Source organism: Hemitrygon akajei, chromosome 6 (assembly GCF_048418815.1).
Source record: "Hemitrygon akajei chromosome 6, sHemAka1.3, whole genome shotgun sequence".
Classification (NCBI taxonomy): Eukaryota; Metazoa; Chordata; class Chondrichthyes; order Myliobatiformes; family Dasyatidae; genus Hemitrygon; species Hemitrygon akajei.
This window is the reverse complement of record NC_133129.1, coordinates 48,236,647-48,257,420: the sequence shown is the minus strand read 5'-3', so window position 1 is coordinate 48,257,420 and position 20,774 is coordinate 48,236,647. Positions and strand designations below refer to the sequence as shown.

Below are 20,774 nucleotides of genomic sequence, written 5' to 3'. Positions count from 1 at the left end.
CCTGAGAAACATGATGAATATTTCTTTGAGATTTCAACTTCACAAGGTGAATGATGAATGGGGAACCATTGGAACTCTCCCACTCAAAGGGTAACAGAAGTTCACACATCAAGTTTATTCAAAATAGAGGTAATAGAATTCTGAATGTTAAAGGAAGGATACGTGACACTGGGGTATGGACTCATAACTCCAGAGTATGCACAGGTGACACTGAAGAATGGATGTGACACTGGATATGTGACACTAAGGTAGATCAGTCCTGATGACTGCTAAACCCCTGTTCCTGCTCCTAATTCTCATGTTCTAGTGTAAGATAATAAGGGTCACTTTAGTTAACCCAAGAATTACTTAAATACTAATATATTAAGGGAAATAAAAGACTAAATGGTAAAAGTAAGATTTAGTGAAGAACAAATAAAAGTGGACTGTGTTATGAATTTACAGTATGTACATACATGCAACTTAGAAATATGACTCTTAAGTGGCCGCAAGGAATTGTGCAAGTTAAAAATGAAAACTAAAATAATGAGAATAAGTTATTTGAATGCCTTTGGGAATAAAAGAAACTGAGCAGTGATTGTATTAAGATTTTAAAATGATTTGATAGAGTTGTAACAGGAGGCCATAATGAAATTAGAATCAGGCTGACGTGTAATAAAATACTGAAACTCAAGTACACCGGCATCAATAGATTTATACGGGGTACCACAGATATGATTCAAAAAGGGAGTTTGAAACAAGCTATTCATGGTCAACTGAAGTGTGATACAGACATTCATTCTTATGTTCAGGGAGGATATATCAAGATGATTGTACATTATGGTGATAAAATAAGTGAAATGTTTGCTGTCTGAAAAGTAAGTTCAAGCAAACACATTAACTTACTTAATTTTAAATCAATAAAGTAAATGATCTACATTATACTCTGTAATTTCTGCAAATATGCTTCCTATGCTACCCAAGAAACAGAACAATAATTGCTCTTTACATTTTTCAAGTGATAGCGCATTATATAACATGTTTAGTGAAGCTTTTCCTTTTGTATAGTGAAGATTTAATTCACAAGAATTTCCACTGTTGTTTTCCCAGTGAAAGGAGAAAAGGAAAACATGTTTTCACACTGAGCAGCACGAAGACAAGAAACATAGCTCAGAGAAGATGTATCTGGACAGAGGTATTCAGCAGGTATGATCTCTGAGGATATTCCCTGATATTGAATAAGTTCAAATAGAAAATACACAAAAGTGGAAGAAAGAATTAAGAATCCAAGAGATAACTTTACCCATACTGAAGAAATCTGAGCTGGACGATGGATGAGGCAGACCATTTGGGGCTGAAAAAGCCGGAGGATTCGGACTGAAAAATTCCCCAAATAAATCTGGCTCGGGTTGATCTGGCTTGGCTGTTGACAATCCAGTAGCAAATGGATCAAAGGAGTCTGCTGATGAAAAGTAAATAAAAAGTGTTTAATCCCTTTTTTTGCCTTTATCAGTGAAAAGGACACATGAGTAACTTAAGTCAGGACACATTAGTTGCTCTAAAGTCTAAAACTGAGAGCGGGTGACCAGGGAGGAACATCGAAGCTATGCATGTATTTAGGCATATTTAAAATCTAATCCATTAAATTCATTCAGCACGACTAATACTTCAGATTAGTATCTCAGGTGAAAAACTGCAAGATGCCAAATGCTTTAGCCTCGCTTGTTGATTTAAGGAGATACAAAATGGATTGCAGTCTTGTAATGGTTGTAAATATTGTGGACTTGTGCCTATATTCCAAATTAGGCAGATATTAAAGTAAAATGAATGGGAGATACAAAAGGATACAGAAAACCTTCATCTATTGATTCATATTTAAATCAGTTAAATACATTGAAACTTAATAAAATTCTTAGAGTTTCCCATGGCTGAAGAGTTTCAGAACCAAGGGCCAAAGTTTCAGAATAAAGGATAGGTCATTGTGGACTGGGATGAAGAGAAATTGGTTCATTCAGTATGGTGAATGTTCACTGGCCTCTAGCACAGATGGTTGTGGAGGATCAGTCAATGATTTCAAAAGACAATACGTGCAGGAGTAGGCCATTTGGCCCTTCGAGCCAGCACCACCATTCGCTGTGATCATGGCTGATCATCCACAATCAGTACCCCATTCCTGCCTTCTCCCCATATCCCTTGACTCCACTATCTTTAAAAGCACTATCTAACTCTCTCTTGAAAGCATCCAGAGAATTGGCCTCCACTGCCTTCTGAGGCAGAGCATTCCACAGATCCACAACTCTCTGGGTGAAAAAGTTTTTCCTTAACTCCGTTCTAAATGATCTACCCCTTATTCTGAAACTGTGGCCTCTGGTTCTGGACTCCCCCAACATCGGGAACATGTTTCCTGCCTCTAGCGTGTCCAATCCCTTAATAATCTTATATGTTTCAATCAGATCCCCTCTCATCCTTCTAAATTCCAGTGTATACAAGTCCAGTCACTCACTCCAATCTTTCAACATATGATAGTCCCACCATCCCAGGAATTAACCTCGTGAACCTACGCTGCACTCCCTCAATAGCAAGAATGTCCTTCCTCAAATTTGGAGACCAAAACTGCACACAATAGTCCAGGTGTGGTCTCACCAGGGCTCTGTACAACTGCAGAAGGACCTCTTTGCAGTTACTCAACTCCCCTTTTTATGAAAACCAACATGCCATCAGCTTTCTTCATTGCCTGCTGTACCTGCATGCTTACTTTCAGTGACTGATGAACAAGGACACCTAGATCTCGTTGTACTTCCCCTTTACCTAACTAGACACCATTCAGATAGTAATCTGCCTTCCTGTTCTTGCCACCAAAGTGGATAACCTCACATTTATCCATATTAAGCTGCATCTGCCATGCATCTGCCCACTCACCCAACCTGTCCAAGTCACTCTGCATTCTCATAATATCCTCCTGACATTTCACACTGCCACCCAGCTTTATGTCATCTGCAAATTTGCTAATGTTACTTTTAATCCCTTCATCTAAATCATTAGTGCTGGGGTGTCAAACTCATTTTAGGTCGCAGGCCGGATTGAGCAAAAAGCAGCTTCATGCGGGCCGGATCAGTCGGACACGTGCGAACGCAGCTTTCGTTGCCTCCGTTTTTTCAGCCTGCTCTCATGTGTCTCAGTCTCTGCTATAACTACAAAGTGTTTCACTTTACAAATTCCGTTTCTTATGAAGAAGACTGCCGAATAAACACTAAAAACCCTGAAAACCTGGTACCTGAATAAACTCAGCATTAGCCATATCATACGCCATACGCGCTTCGATTACTGGGGCCAGCTTTAATAGTAATTAGATATTATCTCGCGGGCCAAAGATAATTCCACCGCGGGCCAGATACGGCCTGCGGGCCTTGAGTTTGATATATATGCATTAGTGTATATTGTAAATAGCTGCGGTCCCAGAACCAAGCCTTATGGTACCCCACTAGTTACTGCCTGCCATTCTGAAAGGGACCCGTTAATCCCTACTCTTTGTTTCTTGTCTGCCAACCAATTTTCTACCCATGTCAGTAACCTACCCCCAATACCATGTGCTCTAATTTTGCCCACTAATTTCCTATGTGGGACCTTATCCACATAGGATAAAGGCTTTTATCATGGGCTTTCTAAAGTCCAGGTACACTACATCCACTGGCTCTCCCTTGTCCATTTTCCTAGTTACATCCTCAAAAAATTCCAGAAGATTAGTCAAGCATGATTTCCCCTTTGTAAACCAATACTGACTTGGACCGATCCTGTTACTGCTATCCAAATGTGCTGCTATTTCATCTTTTATAATTGACTCCAGCATCTTCCCCACCACTGATGTCAGACTAACTGGTCTATAATTCCCTGTTTTCTCTCTCCCTCCTTACTTAAAAAGTGGGATTACATTAGCTACCCTCCAATCCACAGGAACTGATCCTGAGTCTATAGAACATTGGAAAATGATTACCAATGTGTCCACAATTTCTAGAGCCACCTCCTTAAGTACCCTGGGATGCAGACCATCAGGCCCTGGGGATTTATCAGCCTTCAGTCCCATCAGTCTACCCAACACCATTTTCTGCCTAATGTGAATTTCCTTCAGTTCCTTCGTTACCCTAGGTCCTCTGGCCACTATTACATCTGGGAGATTGTTTGTGTCTTCCCTAGTGAAGACAGATCCAAAGTACCTGTTCAACTCGTCTGCCAATTCCTTGTTCTCCATAATTAATTCACCCATTTCTGTCTTCAAGGGCCCAACTTTGGTCTTAACTAATTTTTTCCTCTTTACATAACTAAAGAAGCTTTTACTATCCTCCTTTATATTCTTGGCTAGCTTATCTTCGTACTTCATCTTTTCTCCCCGTATTGCCTTTTTAGTTATCTTCTGTTGTTCTTTAAAAGTTTCCCAATCCTCTGGCTTCCCGCTCATCTTTGCTATGTTATACTTCTCTTTTATTTTTCTACTGTCTTTGACTTCCCTTGTCTTCCATGGTCGCCCCTTACTCCCCTTAGAATCTTTCTTCCTCTTTGGAATGAACTGATCCTGAACCTTCTGCATTATTCCCACAAATACCTGCCATTGTTGTTCCACTGTCATCCCTGCTAGGGTATCTTTCCAATCAACTTTGGCCAGCTCCTCCCTCATGGCTCCATAGTCCCTTTTATTCAACTATAATACTGACACTTCCAATTTTCCCTTCTCCCTGTCAAATTATAGATTAAAACTTATCATATTATGGTCACTACCTCCTAATGGCTCCTTTACCTCGAGTTCCCTATCAAAACCGGTTCATTACACAACACTAAATCCAGAATTGCCTTCTCCCTGGTAGGCTCCAGTAGAAGCTGTTCTAAGAATCCATCTCGGAGGCACTCCACAAACTCCCTTTCTTGGGGTTCACTACCAACCTGATTTTCCCCTCTACCTGCATGTTGAAATCCCCCATAACACCAGTAGCATTACCTTTGCGACATATCAATTTTAACTCTTGATTCAACTTGCGCCCTATATCCAGGCAACTGTGTGGGGGCCTGAAGATAACTCCCATTAGGGTCCTTTTGCCCTTACAATTTCTCAGTTCCATCCATACTGACTCTACATCTCCTGATTCTATGTCACCCCTCACAAGGGATTGAATTTCATTCCTCACCAACAGAGCCACCCCAACCCCTCTGCCCACCTGTCTGTCCTTTCGATAGGACGTATACCTTTGAATATTCATTTCCCAGTCCTGGTCCTCTTGCAGCCGTGTCTCTGTTATTCCTACAACATTCATACTTGCCAATTTCCAACAGAGCCTCAAGCTCATCCACTTTATTTCTTATACTTCGTGTATTCATATACAGTTGGCCCTCCTTATCTGCAAGGGATTGGTTTCGGGACCCCTCACAGATACCAAAAAATGCTGATGCTCAAGCCCCTTTTTCAACCAGTCTCAATGCAGTGGAGCTTAGGACCCAGCAGAACCCCAGATCTTATTTAACCTGTCTCAGTGCGGTGGACTTTAGGACCCGGCGGCAGAGCTCTGAATCCGCAGTGTTTCTGTTCATGAAAATAATCACGATCACAATTGAAAATAAAGTGGAAATAATAAAGCGATCGGAAAGAAGTGAAACACCATCGGTCATTGGAAAAGCGTTAGGCTATAGACGGTCAACGATCGGAACAATTTTAAAGGATAAAGTGAGAAAGGCCCTGCCCCGATGAAAGCTACAATTATTACTAAGCAACACAGTGGTTTCACTATTGGGTTTTGGTTTCTTGATCCTCCACATCAACCAGGCACGGATGGAGAGCGCTCTCGGGAGCGATTTGTCACTGGATCAAACTCGGGTATTTTCGTTCCCGAGCCTGGCGCTGAAACATATGTTCTTAAGTGTTTTATATGCACAGAAAGGTCAAATATATACTATATACTAAGACAAATGTTTGACTAACTGACACTAAATAATACCGGATGTACCTGTTCCAACTTACTTAGTAAAAGAACTTTCAATTTTTTTCGATCCTGATCCATGATAACCTATGCACATCTTCCCATATACTTTAAATCATCTCTAGATTACTTATAATACCTAATACAATGTAAATGCTATACTGCATTGTGAATGTTATACTGTATTGTTTAGGGAATGATGACAAGAAAAATAGTCTGTACATGCACGAGCAACAAGTGCTGGAAGAGAACTTCCGGGTTTTCGATTCGCGGTTGGTTGAATTCGCGCATGCGGAACTCACGGATAAGAAGGGCCGACTATATAATACTTTTAATCCATTACTCCCCTCACGCTCACATCGATTCCTATTGCACTTGGCCATAATCTCCGATCCCTTCCTGAGCTTTCTGCCCCATTAATTCTGTTGTCTTTCTTAACTTTTCTTATTCTCTCCTTCCCTTTAACTCCATCCTTATATTTCCAGTTTGTCTCCTCCCCACAATATTTCATAGAAAACATATGGATATTGTGCGAAACGGAGCTGATGAGACATGATCTCAATGACTGGTAGAGCAGACTCAAAGGAACAAGTGGTTAACTCCTGCTCCTCACTCTTATGTTTTTAAATGAACATCCTTAATCAACATACAGAATCATTTTCTATACCTCTGCTCTGAGGGGAATGTCACTGCTTTATTGACATTATTATCTGCTTCACTTTTAATCATGAGAGCAATGAGGAAAATAGCAGCTACTAGTAAAAGGTTCCCTCCATGGCTTGGAGACTTGCATGCCTCAGGGATCCGGAGGGCTATGTTGGCTGCAGTCAGGGCTTCACTGCTGTGACCCTTGGTAGGGTCATTGATGCCAAAGAGGTCAAAGGGTAGAGCCAGACTAAAAGTAGTCCACCATTTCTCTGGGTTCAGGGGTTCAGCTCAGGGTTAACAACCCTGACTGGTCTAACAAACGATTAGGGAAACAGCAATGAAGAATCCTTCTGCATCTCTTTGCGACAGGATTCCTGAGTCTCCAAACAGGACTTGCACAAAACCATAAGGCATAGGAGCAGAATTAGACCATTCAGCCCATCGAGTCTGCTCTGTCATTGCATCATGGCTGATCCCATATCTCACTCAACCCTATACACTTGCCTTCTCGCCATGTCCTTTGATGCCTTGACCGATCAGGAAACAATCAACTTCCGGCTGAAATATACCCATGGATTTGGCCTCCACTGCAGTCTGTGGCAGAGCATTCCACACATTTACTACTCTCTGGCTAAAAAAAAATACCTGCTTTCCTCGTTTCAGGCTGTGCCCTCTAGTTCTGGATACGACCACCGTAGCAAACATCCACCCTATCTAGTCCTTTCAACATTCAGTAGGTTTCTTTGAGGTCTCCATTCATTCTTCTAAATTCCAATGATTACAGGGCCAAAGCTGCCAAACGCTCCTCATATGCTAACCCCATCATTTCCAGAATCAGCCTCGTGAACCTCCTCTGGACTCTCTCCTATGACAACAATACGGGGCCCAAAACTCTTGATAATATTCCAAGTGCGGCCTGACTAGTGTCTTATAAAGGCTCAGCATTATCTCCTTGTTTTTATATTCTATTCCCTTGAAATAAATACCAACATTGCATTTGCCTTCTTTACCACAGACTCAACCTGTAATCAACCTTCTGGGAGTCTTTCACAAGGATTCCCAAGTCCCTTTGCATCTCTGATGTTTGAACCTTCTCCCCATTTAGAAAATAGCCTGCACTATTGTTCCTTTAACAAAATGCATTATCATACATTTCTGCCACATTTTCCTGTATTCTTCCAATTTGTCTAAGTCTTGCTGCAATCGCATTGCTTCCTCAGCACTACCTACAATTCCAGCTGCCTTCATATCATCTACAAACTTTGCCACAAAGCCATCAATTCCATTATCCAAATCATTGACAAACACTGTGAAAACCAGCAGTCTCAATACTAACCCCTCAGGAACACCACTAGTCACTGGAGACCAACCAGAAAAGGCCCCTTTTATTCCCACTCGCTGCCTGCTGCCTGTCAGCCATTCCTCTATCCATGCCAGTATCTTTCCTGTAACGCCATAGGATTTTATCTTGTTACGCAGCCTCATGTGTGGTCAAACACCTTCTGAAAATCTAAGTAAATAACATTCTCTGCCTCTCCTTTGCATGACTGACAGTAAAGCAAACAAAGAGGAAGCCACAGGCACGATGAGGGAAACCCTCAACACCACCGGTCAGAGAGAGATGGAGGACCTTCACTGCTGTCCTAAATGCCAGTAGTGTAAATGGCAGGAACAGAACACTAAAAAGTTCATCTTTACCCATAAAAAGATGGGTAAAAACAATAAATTAGGATGTTAAACTATTCTCTTCCCTTAAAGAAATAAAGATCAATAGCTTTGCACTATCATCTGTAGCTCAGTTGATAGCACACATGCCTCTGCAACTTAAGATTCTAGATTCAAAATCAACAGAACAAATCAGAGAGAGTGCAGCACTGAACACCATCTTTCAGAGCTATCTGCGCTCTCAGTAGATATCATTAAGTAGCGTAGGGGTGTTATCAAGCCTAATATTCCCATATCATCAAAGAAACAGATCTGTCATTATCATAAACACAAGAGATTCGGCAGTTGCTGGAAATCCAGAGGGACAAACACACAATGCTAGAGAAACTCAGCCAGTCAGACAGCATTTATGGAAATGAAAAGTCAATGTTTCGGGCTGAGACCTTTCATCGGGACTGGATAGGAAGGGGGATGATGCCAGAATAAAAAGGCAGGGAGAAGGGAAGGAGGAGAAGCTAGAAGGTAATGGGTGAAGCCAGGTGGGTGGGGAAGGAAGGATTAAGTAAGAAGCTGGGAGATGATAGGTGGGAAAGTCAAAAGACTGGAGAAGAAGGAATCTTTCAGAAGAGGAAAATGGGCCATGGGAGAAATGGAAGGAGGAAGAGGTGATAGGCAGGTCAGAAGATGAGGTAGGAGACTAGAGTGAGGAGCAAAAGAAGAGAGAAGGGGGAGGGAAAAATGATCCAAAGGAGAAAACCACAAGACCATAAGAGATAGGAGAAGAATTAGGCAATTTGGCCAATTGAACCTGCTCCATCATTTCATTATGGCTGATCCATTTTCCCTCTCAACCCCATTCTCCTGCCCTGTAACCTTTCACACCCTGACTAATCAAGAACCTATCAACCTCTGATTTAAATAAACCCAATGACTTGGTCTCCACAACTGCCTGTGGCAATGAATTGAACACTCTCTGGCTATAGAAACACCTCCTCATCTCCATTCTAAATGGACATCCATCTATTCAGAGGTTGTATCCATTGGTCCTAAACTCCACCAGTATCGGAAACGTCTTCACCACATCCACTCTATCTAGGCCTTTCAACATTTGATAGATTTCAATGAGATTCCCCCCTCGTTTTCTAAATTCCAGTGAGTACAGGCCCAGAGCAATCAGAGCCATTCAATCCTGAAATCATTTGCATGAAACTCCTCTGAACCCTCTCCAGTGTCAGCACATTCTTTCTCAGATAAGAAATCCACAACTGTTCATAATACACCAAGGAAGGCCTCACCTTATAAACCCCTCACATTACATCCTTGCTGTTATATTCCAGTTCTCTCAAAATGATTGCTAACATTGCATTTCTCTTCCTCACCATTGACTCAACCTGCAAGTTAACCTTCAGGGGATCCTGTACGAGGACTTTCAAGCCCCCTTGCACCTTGGTTTTTTGAATTTTCTGTACTTTTAGAAAACACTACATTTTTGCTCCTTCTACCAAAGTGCATGACCATACACTTCCTAACACTGTATTCTATCTGCCACTTATTTGCCCATTCTCCTAATCTGTCCAAGACTTTCTGTAGCCTCTCTGTTTCCTCAACACTACCTGCCTATCTACCTAGCATCCATCTTGGGAACAAAGCCATCAATTTCATCATCCAAATCATTGACATATAATGTTAAAAAAAAGCGGCCCAACACTGATCCCTACGGACACTAGTCACCAGCAGCCAAGCTGAAAAGGCTCCCTTTATTCCTACTCTTTGCCTCCTGCCAATCAGCCAATCCTCTATGCAAAGGTCAAAATAAATTTATTATCAATGTACTTATATGTCAACATATACAACCCTGAGATTAATTTTCTTACAGGCATACTCAATAAATCCATAACAGAATCAATGAAAGACTGCACCACCTGGGCGTTCAAAAGACAATAAACTGACCAAATACAAAAACAATGTAAGAATAATAATAAAAAAATAAATAAGCAATAAGTATCAAGAACATGAGATGAAAAGTCCTTATAGGTTGTGGGAACATTTCAATGATGAAGTGAAGTTCTGTGAAGTTATCCCAGTACTAACTGTTCCTAAACCTGGTGGTATGAGTCCTGAGGCTCCTGTACCCTCTTTCTGATGGCAGCAGCAAGAAGAGAGCATGACCTGGGAGGTGGGGGTCCCTGGTGATGGATGCTGCTTTCCTGTGACAAAGCTCCCTATTGATGTGCTCTATAATGGGGGGGGGGGAGGGCTTTACATATGATGGATTGGACCATATCCACTACTTCACAACACCCATCAATTCTCCTTTGTCTAGCCTTCTTGTTATTTCCTCAAAAAATTCCAACAGATTTTGTCAGGCAACATTTCCCCTTAAGGAAACCATGCAGACTCTGGCCTATTTTCCATTCAATAACATTAGCGTTTCCCTACTAGGCTGTGAGGCAGCTAGTACTTTTCTTGTAATACCATGGGCTCCTGTCTTATTAAGCAGCCTCATGAGTGGCACTTTGTCAAATGCCTTCTGAAATTCAAAGTTCACAACACCCATCAATTCTCCTTTGTCTAGCCTTCTTGTTATTTCCTCAAAAAATTCCAACAGATTTTGTCGGGAAACATTTCCCCTGAAGGAAACCATGCAGACTCTGACCTATTTTATCATGTGCCTTCAAGGATGAGACCTCATCCTTAATAATCAACTCCAAAATCTTCTCAACCATTGAGGTTAGGATAACTGGTCTGTTAATTTCCTTTCTTCTGCATCCCTCCCTTCCTGAAGAATGGAGTGATATTTGCAATTTTCCAATCTTCCAGAGCCATGTCTGAATCTAGTGATTCTTGAAAATTCATCATCAATGTCTCCACAATCTCCTTAACCACTCTTTCAGAACCCAGGGACGTAGTCCATCTGGTCTCAGTGACTTATCCACCTTCAGATCTTTCAGCTTCCCAAGCATTTGCTCACCCATGACACTCCTGAAACTGCAGTATACTGCTGGTGTCCTCCACAGTGAAGATGGATGCAAAATTTTCCAGGGCGGCTTCAAACGGCTGAACTCACGACAGAGCAGATCGATGGATACAATTAAATATTCCCATTTTAGGCTGCTACAGCTGAGAATAACAACAGCATCCAAGGTCTATAGAGTTAGTAAAGAGGTTTCAAGGTGATTGAATAATCTAGTGCTGCTTAAAACCAATGGAAATAATACCAACTGTAGCAATAAGATTTTAGTTGTCTCTTGAACCTATAATTTGTTTGGAAAAAGAAGAGGTTTTTGACTACCATTACCATATCTTGCTGGCAAACATACAGCCTCTGGTAAATAAAACCAATAATCTCAGAGGGAAGGTGCTGAATTAGAGAAACATTAGGACAGCATGCATCCTCTGTTTTACGTAATGCTGGTTAACCCCTTGTTCACTGAACGCAACAATTCAGTTTGATGGGTTCACTATACACCATCAAGATAGGACTGTCGAGTCTCTCAAAAGCAGAGGTGGAGGAGTATGCCTCATGATCAACTCGTCTTGGTGCACAAATATCTCAGTGATGTCCCAATTCTGTTCACCAAACCTCGAATGTATTGCAATTAAGTGCCTGCCGCAGGAGATTTCAGTAATCTTTTGGTAGCGGTGTACATTCCATTTCAGGTAATATCAAACAGGCTCTAGATTATCAACATGCAAGAAACAGCACACTCACGATTATTTTGGGGGATTTTAAGGCCAGCTTGAAAAAAGAATCACCAATCATCAACAAATCACTTGTAGCACCAGAGGAAACAACACACTGGACCACTGTTACACAAAGATAATGTTACACTGCTACACTATGGGTGCTTACTGTGCTATTCCACACGCACACTTTGGAAAGTCTGATCACCTCGCTGTACTTCTTCTCCAAGTACAGACAGCACCAATAGTGAGGACCAAGAAGGTATGGACAAGAGAAGGAAAGGAGCATTTACAGGACTGCTTTGAATCGGTGGACTGGACTGTTTTCAGGGATTCATCTTCGAATCTGGCTGAGTATGCCGCAGTTGTTACCCAATTCATTAAAACCTGTGTGGATGAGTGTGCACCTACAAAACTTGTGGCATATTCCCAAACCAAAAGCCGTAGAAGAACAGGAGGTTGATCATCTGCTGAGGGTTACATCAGTGACATTTACGTTTGTGATCCAGGCCTGTACAAGAAAGCCAGGTATGTCTTGTAGAGGACTATTTCAAGAGCAAAGAAACAATTCCGAGCAAAGTTGGAGGTAACATTGGATGCATGTCAACTCTGGCAGGGTTTGCAGGACATTACTTCCTACATTGGGAGTACTTCCTGCTCTTTAGTTGCCTTCTGTCAGTTTTTAAAATCTTCCCAATCCTCTAACTTCCCAAAAATTTTTGCTCTATTACATGTCCTCACTTCTGCTGTTATGTTGTTTTTGACTCCCTTTGCCAGTAATGGTTGTATCATCTTCCATTTAGAATAATACTTCTTCGGAATATAACTATCCTGCACCTTTGAATTACTCCCAGAAATTCCAGTCAATGATGCTCTTTCATTTTCCTTGCTAGTGTCCCCTTCCAATCAACTTTGTCTAGTTCCTCTCTCATACCTTTGAATAATTTCCTTTGCTCTTCTGTCATACTGATACACCTGACTTTAGCTTCTCCCTCTCTAATTGCAGGGTGAATTCTATCATATTATGATCACTGTTTACTAAAGGTTCCTTTACCTTAAGCTCCCTAACAAATCCAGTTCATTTTACAAAATACCTAATCCACAACAACCTTTCCCCTAATGGGCTCAACCATAAGCTGCACTAAAAAGCCATCTCATAGGCATTCTACAAATTCTTTCTTGGGATCCAGTGCCAATTTTCCAAACTACCTGCATATTGAAATCCCCCTGACTATTATAACATTGCCCTTTTGACATGCATTCTCCATCTTTTGTAATTTGTAGCCCACATCCTGGCTACTGTTTGGAGGCCTGTATATGACTCCTATCAGGGTTTTTTTACCCTTGCAGTTTCATAACCCTATCCACAAGGATTCTACATCTTCCGATCCCATGTCCCCTCTTTCTAAGGATTTGATTTCATTTTTTTACCAACAGAGCCAACCCACCCCCTCTACCTACCTGCCTGTCTTTTCAATGCAATGTGTGCCTTTGGATGTTAAGCTCCCAACTACGATCTTCTTTCAGCCATGTCTCAGTGACGTCCACAAGATCATACCTAACAATCTCTAACTTCACTACAACAGTTATTCAGTATACAGCACGCATTCAAGTATAACAGCTTCAGTCCTGTATTCATCATCCTTTGATTTTATCTCCATCTTACACTTCAACTCATCCCTCTTGACTTCAATTTTGCTCTATCATCTGCCTGTCTTTCCAGGCAGTCTCACCAAACACTGCATCTAGTTGTATACCAACTGTCCACTCTGTCCAACTGTCCATTCCCCTGCCAAATTAATTTAAACACTCCACAACAGCTCCAGCAAACCTGCCCACAAAGATATTGGTTCCCCTCGGGTTCAGCAGCAATCCATCCCTTTTGTGCTAGTCATACCATCCCCAGAAGAGATCCCAATGATCCAAAAATCTGAAGCCCTGCTCCCTGCAACTGTTCCTCAGCCATGCATACATCTGTCAAATAATTATTCAATATTCTTACCCTCACTGGCATGTGGCACAGGCAACAAATGCAGAGATCGTTACCCTGGAGGCCCTGCTTTTCAGCTTTTTACCTAACTCTGTATATTCTCTCTTTTCCTATTCCCTTTTCCTACCTATGTTGTTGGTGCCAATATATACCAAGACTTTTGGATACTAACCCTCTCCCTTTAGAATACTGTGGACACAATCTGAGACATCCCTGACGGTGGAATCTGGGAGGCAAAATATCATCTGGAATCTCGTCTCCATTGCTCTAACTATGGAATCCCCCATCAGTACTGCAGTCCTCTTTGCCCCCCCCCACCCACCTTCCCTTCTGAGCCACAGCACCACACTCAGTGCCACAGATCCAGTCATTGTGGCTCCTCCCCAGTAGGTTGTGCCCCCAGCAGTATCCAAAGCAGTAAGCTTATTATTGAGGGGAACAGTCACAAGGATACTCTGCACTGGCTGTCCATTTCTTTTCCCTCTCCTGAAGGCCACCCAGGTACCTGCCTCCTGCAATTTAGGGGTGACTACCTTCCTGTAGCTTTGGTCTATCACCTCCTCATTTTCCCCTACAAGTCAAATGTCATTGAGTTGCAGCTCCATTTTCTTAACACGTTCTCTGAGGAGCTGTACCTCAGTTCACCAGGTGCAAATGTGGTTATCCGGGAGGCTAGAGAATTTGATGTTCATGCCATCAGGTAGGAATCAGAATCAGGTTTGATATTACTGGCATATGCCGTGAAATTTGCTGACATAGCGCAGCAATACAATGCAATACATGATAAATATAGAAAAAATAAATAAAATGAATTACATTAAGTATTAATATTTATATGTAATAGCTAAATTAAAAATAGTAGCGCAAACACAGAAATAATAAAAAAGTGAGGTAGTGTTCATGGGTCCAATGTCCATTTAGAAATCAGATGGCAGAGGGGGAGAAACTGTTTCTGAATTGCTGAGTGTATGCCTTCAGCTTCTGTACTGCCTTCCTGAAGGTAACAATGAGAAGAGGGCAGGCCCTGCATGATGGGGGTCCTTAATAATGGATACTGCCTTTCTGATGTACCGCTCCTCGAAGATGTCTTGGATACTATGGAGGCTAGTATCCATGATGGAGCTGACTAATTTTACAACTTTCTGCAACTTACTTCAACCCTGTGCAGTAGCACCCCACCCATACCAGACAGTGTTGCAGCCTGTCAGAATGCTCTCCAGGGTACATCTGTGGAAGTTTTTTAATGTTTTAGGTGACAAACTAAGTCTCCTCAAACTCCTAATGAAATATAGCCGCTGTCTTGCCTTCTTTATAGCTGCATTGATATGTTAACACCAGGTTAACATATCTTCAGATATTGACACACAGTAACTTGAAATTACTCCCTCTCTCTTCTCCCAATCCCTCTATGAGGAATAGTTTGTGTTCCCTCATCCCTTGTAGGAGGTTACCCATGAGATTTTGCTCCTCCACCTTGAGTGTGGCCTCATGGTGGCAGAAGAGAAGGACATGGACCAACATGTCGTAACAAGAATGGGAACGTGAGTTCCTTTCCAATCCTGATAAAGAGTCTCAGTCTGAAACATTGACTGTTTATTCATTTCCAAAGATGCTGCCTGACCTGCTGAGTCCCCCCAGCATTTTGTTTGCTGTCGTTATCATAGCCCCAATGAAGGGTCTCAACCTAAAATGGCAACTGTCCATCATGAGGTGGTGCCTGACCCGCTGAGTTCCTCCAACTCCTTCGTGAATTGCTGTCATTATCACATTGCTGCTTTCTGGGAGCTTACTGTGCATAATACAATTACCATTGATCCTATCGTAAATCAGTGACTACACTTCATTAGTTACTTCATTGAGTCAAATACTTTGGGATACCCTGAAAGAGGCAATTTAAGTGCAAGTTTTTCTCTCTCTCTCTCTCTCTCTCTCTCTCTCTCTCTGTTGTCAGGCATCTATAGCTCTGACATCAAGTACACTGCTGCCCCATTACCCATTTTGCTGTAGAGAAATGCAAGTTTCTAATACCTTACATTTTTTGAATAATGTTAGAATTCACAAACATAACCAATTCATTTGAGAGTTTAAGATAAAAACAGAAAATACTAAAATATTCAGCGGGTGAAGCAGCGTCTAATGCCAGAGGAACAGAGTCAATATTTCAGATCAAGTCATCAGAGCTGATGAACTGCACTGTTTCCAAAATATTGCAGAACTGAGGGGCATTTTTTTTTTTCCAAATCTGGCTGCTAGATAGAAGAGAAGCAGCACAGTTCTTCTGGTGTCCTGGCTGCTGCCTGGCCTGCTGACTACTTCCAGTATTTTGTGTTTGCTTCAGATTTCCAGCATCTCCACTTTTTTTATTTCCTTGATCAGACAGTTCACTGTACTGAACAATACCGAATGACTTGCATGACTAACATACCTTCTGGTCATTACTTATTGTGCAATGTCACATCATTTTAACATTCTGCTAATCTTAAACTGAAGCCAGAATGAACATCAGACCTATCTCCAAAACAGACATCACGTTTGGAAGTACAGTAGTCTGACAACTTAATTCACACACTATTCTCAATCAATTAAACTCTGAACTGTGTGATCTCTTAACCTGGGTGGTGTCAGTTCTCAAGCAAGTATCTGTAGCAGCAGATGCAGTGTCACCTGAAGGCAAAGTAAGTGAAGTTGTAGAGGCAAAAAGAGGAGCAGCTGCACCAGGTGAATTCTACCCTCATGAGTTAAAAATTAAAACTCCCCAACACATCACCAGCACCAACTTACCTGCCAGCAAGGGCATACAGTACGTACTGAAAGGTGCTGAAAAAAGGCCAACAATATCACAAAAGATCTCACCTACCCTGCTTATGGACTTTTTGTCCTACCTCAGGACTACGACACTCAAAAACAGGTTGATCAACACCTCTACCCATTAACCTACTGTGTAGGCTTCCATTAGTCTCGACAGACCATGGATTTACGCCTTGGAAAGTTTCCAGGGCACAAGCCTGGGCAAGTTTTTTTTATGGAAGACCAGCAGTTGCCCAAGCTGCAAGTCTCCCCTCTCCACGCCACCAATGTTGTCCAAAGGAAGGGCATTAGATTAAACACACACACACACTAGCATCACTTAATGTGCATACAATCAATCTATTTATATAACAGTTATTTGTATATTGTGTTTTATAGGATTGCTTTTGTATTGTGGTTTTTTAAGTTGTGCTTTTTATGCTTATTGTGTTTTTTTATGCTGCACAAGATCCAGAGTAATAATTATTTCACTCCTTTACACTGATGTCAATAAACAATCTTCAATGAAACATCTGATGAGCCAAAATCGTGTGCTGCACTACCAGAAGGGGAAAAAGATTTGATGTGAAAAACTTAACACAATCTCTAAACCTATCGATACACTTAATCTCCAGATCAATCAAAATGACCCAATTTAGCAGGAAGGGCGTCCACTCTTGATGGATTAAGTAGCCAGCTGTGCTATCCAGCTGCAACATACCTGCTGAAGTGTGCAGCAGAGGGGCTGCAGGAACTGGTTCCACTGGCGGTGGGGGTGCTGCACTGAAGAAGAAATCTTCATCTCCTCCAATGAGGTCGGTTGAGCTTTCCTGAGGCGCTGCAGGGGTGCCGGAAAACAAATCATTCAGCAGATCAGCATTGCTGGATATACTTTTCATTTCTGTTGCTGGAGGAGGCACGTCTGGCTGCACATCCCTATTCAGCCCCAGTAAATCCACATTATCCTCAGGAGGTAATCCTGAACTGTGCTCTGCTGCTCCATCAATGTCTACTTCGAAGAAAAAACTGACATTGTTTGTTTGTTCTGGCTGACTTGGACTTTCAGGGTCATCAATCCTGGCTGATCCACGCTCACTGGAGAAAGCTGCAAACTCTTCATCTGAAGGACCACCTTCTTCCACCAAGCCTGGATCGTCTTCATCTGGAGAGTGTCCTTCAGCTGTCCTGGAGTCATCTCTTCCCTCTAATAATTAAAAAAGAGAGTTAGGTCTAAAGTGACTCAGTCATACAACTCAATAAAATCTCCACCACTTCACTTTGTCACTGTCTTTCAATGCTAACTTGTAACACATTGAAGTTTCAAGGGCATTAAGTCTACTTCTCATCAGCATCTGTGAATCAATGAGCCATTTGACCATGAATAGTTAAATTTATCTTTAGCTGGTTATGAAACATTGGCACTTCCCAGCAATGATAGTTCCCGAGGAGACACTGGATTGCATAGCAGGAGAGTGACTTCAAAAGAAGCAAACAGGGACAGCTGGGATATCCCACATGCCACGGTTCCTGAGGAGACATTGGATTGTGCATTAATTAAGCACTTGGCAATGACTACCAAAAATTAGGTTAAAGCAGAGCGGCCATTGTATGAGTGGGCCAGTGATAAAGTGGGGAGCTCTGGCATTGACTCATATAGGCTTCAGCAAGGAGAGCCGAAGGCTGTAGGTAGATTTTTATCATTTAATTTTTCTTTCAGTGGGGCAGCAGACAGGATAGTGGAATGCTCCTCTCGTGAGATGTGGGAAGACAGGGAGACTTCCAACGCCCCTGACGACTATACCTGCAAGAACTGCATCCAGCTGCAGCTACTTTCGGACCATTAAGGAATTGGAACTGGAACTGAATGAACTCCAGATCATTCAGGAGGCTGAGGGGGTTGGTCAACAGGAGATACAGTCAGGCCGTTACATTTAAGACAGGGGTGTCAAACTCATTTTAGGTCACGGGCCGGATTGAGCAAAATGCAGCTTCATGCGGGCCGGATCAGTCGGACGCGTGCGAACGCAGCTTTCGTTGCCTCCGTTTTTTCAGCCTGCTCTCATGTGTCTCAGTCTCTGCTATAACTACAAAGTGTTTCACTTTACAAATTCTGTTTCTTATGAAGAAGACTGCCGAATAAACACTAAAAACCCTGAAAACCTGGTACCTGAATAAACTCAGCATTAGCCATATCATACGCCATAGGCGCTTCGATTACTGGGGCCAGCTTTAATAGTAATTAGATATTATCTCACGGGCCAAAGATAATTCCACCGCAGGCCGGATTTGGCCCGTGGGCCTTGAGTTTGACATTTATGATTTAAGGTGCCAGACACAGATAACTGAGTGACCATCTGAAGGGGGAAAAGGGATAGGCAACCATTGCAGAGTACCCCAGTGGCAGTTCCCTTCAACAACAGATATACCATTTTGGATACTGTTGGGGGCTGACTTAGCAAAGGAATGCCTTACTGTTCAGGTCTCAGGCACCGAGTCTGAATCTGTGGCTCGGAAGGGAAGGAGAAAGAAGAGGCATGCTGTAATGATGGGGATTCATTCATCAGGGAATGGATAGGAGATTCTGTGGATGAGAATACTATGTTGCCTCCTCCCAGATGCCAGGGTCTGGGACATCTTGGATTGAGTCCACAGGATTCTTAAGTTGGGAGAGTGAGCAGCCAGAGATCACGGTCCATGTCAGCATCAATAACATGGGTAAGGGGGGACATCACGTGATGACGTAGGATCGAGACGCAGGGACCCAGCTCTCCCGTAAAAAGTTAATAAATTAATGTTTAAATGAAGAAAAGTTAGTCAATACTCTCTAAAAGTTGCTTATAAACGACTCCGGACTGTGTCAAGCTATGCCTCAAGGAAAGAAGATGAAGAAAACTAATACCGGGAAGACTACGCAAGTTGGAACAAGAGCGAGGCCCACGTCTACCGAGGAGCCGCGATCTCAGGTACATTGTATCGCCGGTGATACTGAACAGGAGATGGTGGCAACGCTTGCCACTTCCAAAGGAAAAAACCATCGTGAACTGCGTAAACGCGAAGGATGGAGCATGCGCAAACAGGAACAAAAAGAACTACAAAGCCCAGCTACCACTGCAACTGAAAGTGATAGCGAATCGGAGGGAGAGTTAAATCTCTCGGAAGGATCAGCTGAAGGAGGTAAAAGTCCTTCTAGAAATATAGAAAAGACTTTGAGGCAAATAATGCGTAAATTAGACACGTTAAAAGTAATTAAAAATAACCAAAAAAAACTCGAAAAAAAAATGACCAATATGGAGACTATGCTTGATAAAATGACAAAGAGACAGGAAAAAATGGAAAAAAGAATTACGGACTTGGAAACTACAACGGAAGACATGGTTGAAAGAATGGACAAAATGGAAAAGGAAAATATTGCTTGGACATCAGAAAGAAAACAATTTATGGAAAAAATTGATAAGCTTGAAAATCTCAGTAGACGAAATAATATCAAAATTGTTGGACTTAAAGAAGATATAGAAGGAGAAGATCCAATAAATTTTTTTCAAAAATGGATCCCTAAAAAATTGAAAATGGAAAGAGAAACTCCAATTGAGATTGAATGGGCGCATAGATCTTTAAGGTCAAGACCTCGAGCTGACCAAAACCCACGATCAATTTTGATAAAATGCTTACGATACCAAGACAAAGAAAAGATCCTGAAGGCCGCTGCCCAAAGTACCAAAAATAGAAACGGGCCACTGATGATAGCAGGGAAACCAATTCTTTTTTATCCTGATATAAGTTACAACCTGTTGAAGAGAAGGAAGGAATTTAACCCAGCAAAAAAAGCCTTATGGGAAAAGGGTTATAAATTTACAATGCGTCATCCAGCAACACTGATAATTTTTTTGGAGGACGGAAATTTTTTTTTTTCCGACTATCGAAAAGCGGAGGAGTTTGTACAAGAACTTCCATCTATTCGCTAACTACACATAGAGGCTTCCAAACATAATGGATTAAAGATGAAGATGGACCCAAGGAACAGAAGTGATGGACATTTATGGATATTACAGAAGAGAAAAGCA

At 41.9% G+C, this 20,774-nt stretch overlaps 1 protein-coding gene across 4 annotated transcripts in view; it reads right to left on the bottom strand.

Moving 5' to 3' along the window:
- The window catches only part of gak (cyclin G associated kinase), a 123,729-nt gene that overhangs the window by 15,944 nt on the left and 87,011 nt on the right, over positions 1-20,774 (bottom strand). For 3 of the 4 annotated variants that reach the window (XM_073048343.1, XM_073048345.1, XM_073048346.1), the window contains exons 21-22: positions 17,435-17,917; positions 1,283-1,441 (exon numbers count right to left, since the gene is read on the bottom strand). In XM_073048343.1, the coding sequence (XP_072904444.1) occupies positions 1,283-1,441; positions 17,435-17,917 (642 nt within the window). The remainder of the gene's footprint in view (positions 1-1,282; positions 1,442-17,434; positions 17,918-20,774) is intronic. The other variant, XM_073048344.1, reaches the window with a different exon arrangement.